Source organism: Anopheles aquasalis, chromosome X (genome assembly GCF_943734665.1).
Source record: "Anopheles aquasalis chromosome X, idAnoAquaMG_Q_19, whole genome shotgun sequence".
Lineage (NCBI taxonomy): Eukaryota > Metazoa > Arthropoda > Insecta > Diptera > Culicidae > Anopheles > Anopheles aquasalis.
The window spans coordinates 6,510,371-6,515,370 of record NC_064876.1 but is presented as its reverse complement, the minus strand read 5'-3'; the positions used below and the strand labels follow the sequence as shown (position 1 = coordinate 6,515,370).

Here is a 5,000-nt window from a genome sequence, read left to right as displayed (position 1 = left end):
AGATTGCACCGAATCGGAACAGCTCAAATCCCGAACATCCGCGGCCGTGCAGTAAGTATGTTCCTTAGGCTTGGGAAAGTAAATGCAAGCGATGGAACCAAAAGTCAAAACAAAAATCGAAAACCCTTCCGTTCATCGTCTTCTATCGACTTATGTTTCAATGATTCATTTCTTTATTTTAGATAAAACAAGTGGCCCTGTTGTGTCTAGCAGTCTATGAGTAAAGTTACCAGCTATCAGGATCAGGATCAGGCTCCCAAGTTGATCTCTTGCGAAAGCGAGCGGAATCCACGAGCGGTAGCGTTACAGGAAATATATCTGTGGAACCAGAATATCGACGAAGATAACAACACTAGAAAAGCACCCAACAAAATTATAGAAAGTCACAAAAATTGGGACATGTGGCCATAGTAGCCGGTCTTTAAGATAACAGAGGGCTATATCCTCAGGGAAGCAGTCACCGTGCGTTTGTTCTTCTTAGTCTACACGGTTGTGTCTCAACAAACAAAGTCGATTTGTTTGCTATCGAGTGACCGGTGGTGGCTCAGGAGCGATGTCCGGCTACAGGAGAAAACACCCACGACATTCGTCCGATTCGGAGGAACATGATGATAGCAGCGACGACGACAGTGTACGTGAGCGTGGAAACCGGGGCAGCGATAGGACAGAAAAGCGGAAATCCCACAAAAAACACAAGAAAGGAAAGAAGGAAAGGAAAGATAAGCACTCCCGGCGGTCCGAGGACGACGTCAGTGAAGAGGGCCAGCGAAAGGCAGTCGGTCGGTCGGACGAGGAAACTCATCACTGGAAATCGTAAGTGGTTTTTTTTTTTGTTGCTGCCTTCTGCCAACCAAGGCACTTTACACTCTCTATTCTCTGGAATATAGACGATTGTCAGCTGGTAGTGGTGACGGCTACCATCGAAAGGGAAGGGCCTCACCGGTTCAACGGGCTCGCGATGAACCTACCCGCCATCGGTCCCCCAGCGGCACGAGAAGGCGCTCAAGAGACGGTCACAGGAGCATTAGGGATCAGCAACAACAACGCCATCGCCATCAGCAACCGGACAACACTACCGGATCGTCACGATATGACGACAGGCGAGGAAGGCCTTCTGCCCGTAGGACGGAATATGAGCCCGGTGACCATGACCAGCGAAGAGCAACTGGTCGCTCAGACGACGACAGCGATAGTGCGAACCGATCCGGTTTCGAGGCTCGCTACAAACGACAGCAACACCACCATAATCGGGTAGAATCGCCGAATGATGGCAAGGGGGTAGAGCGACACCAGAGAAGGGATCGCCCGGGTCGGTGCGATGAAATCAGGACAGACAAGGCTTCCCGCTCGAATTTCGACACGGATCGGAACGGAGCGCAAAACAATCACCGCCTGCATAATCAAGGGAAATCGTACGTTTCGTTTCTGCCTTCTTCCTGCTTGCACCTTTCACTTTACTCTTCTCTGCACTAACGTTACTGTACTCTTCTCTGCACTCTGGCACCTAGGCGGTTGGCAGCTGACAGCGGTGAGGGCTCCCATCGAAGTGGTTCACCAGCTCACCGGTCTCGCGATCGATCTCGTAGTGCTACGAGAAAGCGACGATCGAGGGAGGATTCTGGCAGTGGTAGCGAAGCCGACCAGCACCGTCCGAGAGCGATCAAAGTGGAACGACAGTCCTCGAGCCGACGCACAGGCCCTCCCATCAGCAACCATCAACCTTCAACGAGCGGGGCAGCAACAGGAGGCCCCAAGAAGCGGCCACCTCGTAGAACTGCGCTGAAGGTAGAAGACGATGACAATACGCAGTACGAGTGGGGTGCGAAGCGAGCGGTTAAGCCTGAGGTATGCAAAGACGAACCGCCGAACGCAGATGATGCGCCGGCCGATGTGGAGAAGCAGAAACCGAATTTTGCGCTGTCTGGCAAGCTGACGGAAGAGGCCAACAAGGTAAACGGGGTTGTGATCAACTATGCCGAACCGCCCGGCGCCTGCAAACCGAAACGCCGGTGGCGGCTGTACCCGATGAAGGGCGACCAGATTATGCCAACGCTTTACATACACCGGCAGAGCTGCTATCTGATTGGTCGCGACCGAAAGGTGTGCGATCTGCCGATCGATCATCCGTCCTGCTCGAAGCAGCACGCTGTCCTACAGTACCGGTTGGTGCCGCACGAGCGCCCGGACGGTACGACCAGCCGTACCGTTCGTCCCTACATCATCGATCTGGACTCCTCAAACGGGACGTTCGTTAACTACAAGAAGATTGAACCGAAGCGCTACCTAGAGCTGTTCGAAAAGGACGTGCTAGTGTTCGGCTTTAGCTCCCGCGAATACGTGCTCCTGGAGGAGAACAGCAAGGACGACGATGGGCAGGGCGAAGGATGACGCGTGTTCTACTTGGTTGGTGCCGCTGTGTGAAATATTCGCTGAATTAGAAAGCACTTAACAGATTCATTCTTTAGGTCCTGCGGGAGTAGTCAGAATGCGGCTTCTTGCTTTCTCTGCTCTAATGCTGTCTCTGACCCGGTGTAAATAAAGGTAAATTTCAAATGATGCGTGTACCTAAAATCGGATCGAAGCGTATATATTGCATTTATTGTACATATTGATGAGGTGACACAGAGGCAATCAAGATCAATTGAGTACATAAAGTCTGTCATAGTAGATATCTATGTTCTCAAACGGGTTTGGCGTTGGGAAGATTGGTTAGTTGGTTAATAGAAAAGCGGGCGGGCGGTGTGCGGCTCCTCGAGGGTGAAGACGACCAAACATCATCCGCTAGTCCTCATGATAGGTGGGCATGGCTAGGAAGCGGCGAATGAGCCAGCTCCGTACCGAGTAGGGCGTCCAAGCGAATGCAGTATAGTACAACCAGTACCGCCATGGTTCACATTTGTACATCCGCTTGGGCACGGGGTCGAATAGCGCACCGTTGATAACGGCGCTGAGAGTGTTATCCTCTGGAAATCGCTGTGCCGGTCGTGGCTGGCAGATGGGGTCGAGATAGTCGCGGTAACGTTGAAAGTAGCGCCCGTAACAGCACCGCTGTTCCTCAGCCATACCGGCCCACATTGCGTCGAAAAAGGTCGCCTGGCGGGCGCAGATGTTGGAGTGGAGAAGGAAGGAACCAGGCATGATCTCGACCACGGGAACGCCGTGCGGTTCCAGCTCGAATCGGATCGCCGTTGCCCAGCCGTGTAGGGCGGCTTTAGTGGCCGAGTAAACGCTCAACCCGGGCAGCGCCTGTTGGCTGCAATGGCTCGTGACAATGACCAGCCGGGCGCGGTCCCGACGGAGCAGGTCAATCAGCCCACCAGTAAATAGGAGTGGACCGGCGAGATTCACGCGCAGCTGTTCGGTAATGAGTGTTGCCGGTAACCATTCCGCCTCGCCGAAGCACATCACCGCACTGTTGTTGACTAGCGCGTACAGGCCTGCAATCAGAGAGCGATCGTGGCACGTGGGTCGTCATTCACCCGGGATGCTCACGGTCCCGATGCCAGCAAATTGGTCGAGAACATCGAACTTACGGATGGTGGCGTCGCTAAGGATGGCCCGGATGGTTTTGATTGCCGCATTGATGCTCGATTCATCGCACAGGTCCAGTATCACTGGTATCATCTTTTTGTGGGCACTGTTGCAAAGCTTGGCATACCCGTCCGAGCTGGTGCTGACAAATGTACCGATTACGGCAGCATTCGCCTCGAGGCACATAATGGCCATGTTGAAGCTGGAAGCGGAATGTGAGGGTTTTAAAACGGTGTTGCGAAAAAGATATGCAAATGCCAATAAAAGAGAGAGACATGTTGGTTCGAGCAAACCTAATAAAAAAACTAAAAAAAGTACGTTTTTCATCTGCCTCCTGTGAGAATCGAACTCACGACCGCTGGTTTACAAGACCAGCGCTCTGCCATCTGAGCTAAAGAGGCGCGGACGTAGTGATGCCTAATACAATGTTTGGTTTTCCATCTAAACCTCTGGCAAAGGATTGACATGAAGTCTTTTTAAAATAATTATGAGCAAACACTTTCAGCTTATTTTGTAGCTGTAACACCTACCCCAAACCGGAATCACACCCGGTAATAATAACAACATCTCTGTCGCCAAGGGTCGGGAGAGAAGTTCGCTGCTGGCGACGACGGATAAAGTAGTAGCGGCCGACCAAACCTGTGGCCACTAACCCGACACCGGTCAAGAACATCGCTTTGCCAATGGACGAAGCTATCGGTACCATCGTTGCTGTAAGATGGGGTTGGCAAGTTGGATCAGTTGCTGAGAAAACCGTCACTCCGACTAAAAGCCTCGAAATTCCCTCCGACCTTGAGTGAAGTGCGACAAACGAGGAGTGAATGCGGGCCGAGAGATAGTGTTGTTTGTGTTATACACAGACGAACAAGATCTCCTTCTTCTTGGTTTGGTTCGGGTTGCGGTGGCCCGCACTTGATTCTGGATTCTTGACAACTGATACGCCGTGTTTGTTCCCGGTTTAATTTGTTTTCGTTGCGTTGCGGTTTGCGTTTCGTGCGGTGCCATTCGAATCTGACAGGTTTCTTGCGGGATACCTGGCTTTGCGGAGATGATATTCGAAATTTCACGAAGCACGATCGTGCAGGCAGCCAGGGGAACATGTGCCATATGTTATCATTCGCATGAAGGTGAAGTTCGAGATCGAGGCTTTGATCGTGGTGTGTCAAGGCTAAAGCAATCACTGAGTCACGGTAAGCGATTAATACGATAACTAAATTTTTACCTTCATCAATCTCACCCGTCGTTGCGTGAAAGCAGAAACAGAATTGTGCAGGCTTCGCCTGTGTGTTGTCATCGGTTATTTCTGATCTTCGTGCTATTTATTAGTGTTGCTGGTATATGATGAATATTCGATCACATATGTTTTAAACTAAGGCAAACAAATGCTACTGTTCGTTACACCATTTCTTTTTTTTTACTTTTCTATTCTGCTTCTTCTTCTTTTTCACTTACTCCTTGTCATCGCCACT

General features: G+C 51.2%; 2 protein-coding genes and 1 non-coding gene across 6 annotated transcripts in view; 1 reads left to right on the top strand and 2 right to left on the bottom strand.

Annotated features, from left to right (window-relative positions):
- The window catches only part of LOC126568962 (uncharacterized), a 2,632-nt gene extending 76 nt beyond the window's left edge, over positions 1-2,556 (top strand). Inside the window, exons 1-5 of one of the 2 annotated variants that reach the window (XM_050225701.1) lie at positions 1-51; positions 183-813; positions 888-1,412; positions 1,509-2,403; positions 2,466-2,556. The exon at positions 1-51 is cut by the window's left edge and continues 76 nt beyond it. In XM_050225701.1, coding sequence (XP_050081658.1) covers positions 554-813; positions 888-1,412; positions 1,509-2,388 — 1,665 coding nt within the window. In that variant the 5' untranslated portion in view covers positions 1-51; positions 183-553 and the 3' untranslated portion in view covers positions 2,389-2,403; positions 2,466-2,556. Of the gene's footprint in view, positions 52-182; positions 814-887; positions 1,413-1,508 lie in introns of both variants that reach the window. The other variant, XM_050225692.1, reaches the window with a different exon arrangement.
- A 15-nt stretch (positions 2,557-2,571) lies between these two features.
- On the bottom strand, positions 2,572-4,816 carry LOC126569014 (D-beta-hydroxybutyrate dehydrogenase, mitochondrial). 3 transcript variants are annotated; one of them, XM_050225798.1, is made up of 4 exons: positions 4,323-4,431; positions 4,062-4,242; positions 3,534-3,733; positions 2,572-3,437 (listed from the first exon to the last, which is right to left on the bottom strand). In XM_050225798.1, exons 2-4 carry the CDS (start codon positions 4,235-4,237, stop codon positions 2,782-2,784), a joined length of 1,032 nt encoding a protein of 343 aa, XP_050081755.1. In that variant the 5' UTR covers positions 4,238-4,242; positions 4,323-4,431; the 3' UTR covers positions 2,572-2,781. The 3 variants fall into 3 exon arrangements, with proteins under 3 accessions (XP_050081755.1, XP_050081763.1, XP_050081745.1); XM_050225806.1 differs by lacking the exons at positions 4,062-4,242; positions 4,323-4,431 and adding an exon at positions 4,754-4,816; XM_050225788.1 differs by having other exon boundaries at positions 4,062-4,397.
- Trnat-ugu (transfer RNA threonine (anticodon UGU)) lies at positions 3,860-3,932 on the bottom strand. The gene has a single exon. It is a non-coding gene; the product is annotated as a tRNA-Thr (tRNA).
- Positions 4,817-5,000: the final 184 nt, after the last annotated feature.

Coding starts and splice junctions, on each gene's coding strand:
- LOC126569014 (XM_050225798.1), bottom strand. CDS start 4,237: ATGGTACCGATAGCTTCGTCCATTGGCAAAGCGATGTTCTTGACCGGT. Junction 3,734..4,061: donor GGGTGTGATTCCGGTTTGGG/GTAGGTGTTACA, acceptor TTCCGCTTCCAG/CTTCAACATGGCCATTATGT. Junction 3,438..3,533: donor CCTTAGCGACGCCACCATCC/GTAAGTTCGATG, acceptor CTCTGATTGCAG/GCCTGTACGCGCTAGTCAAC.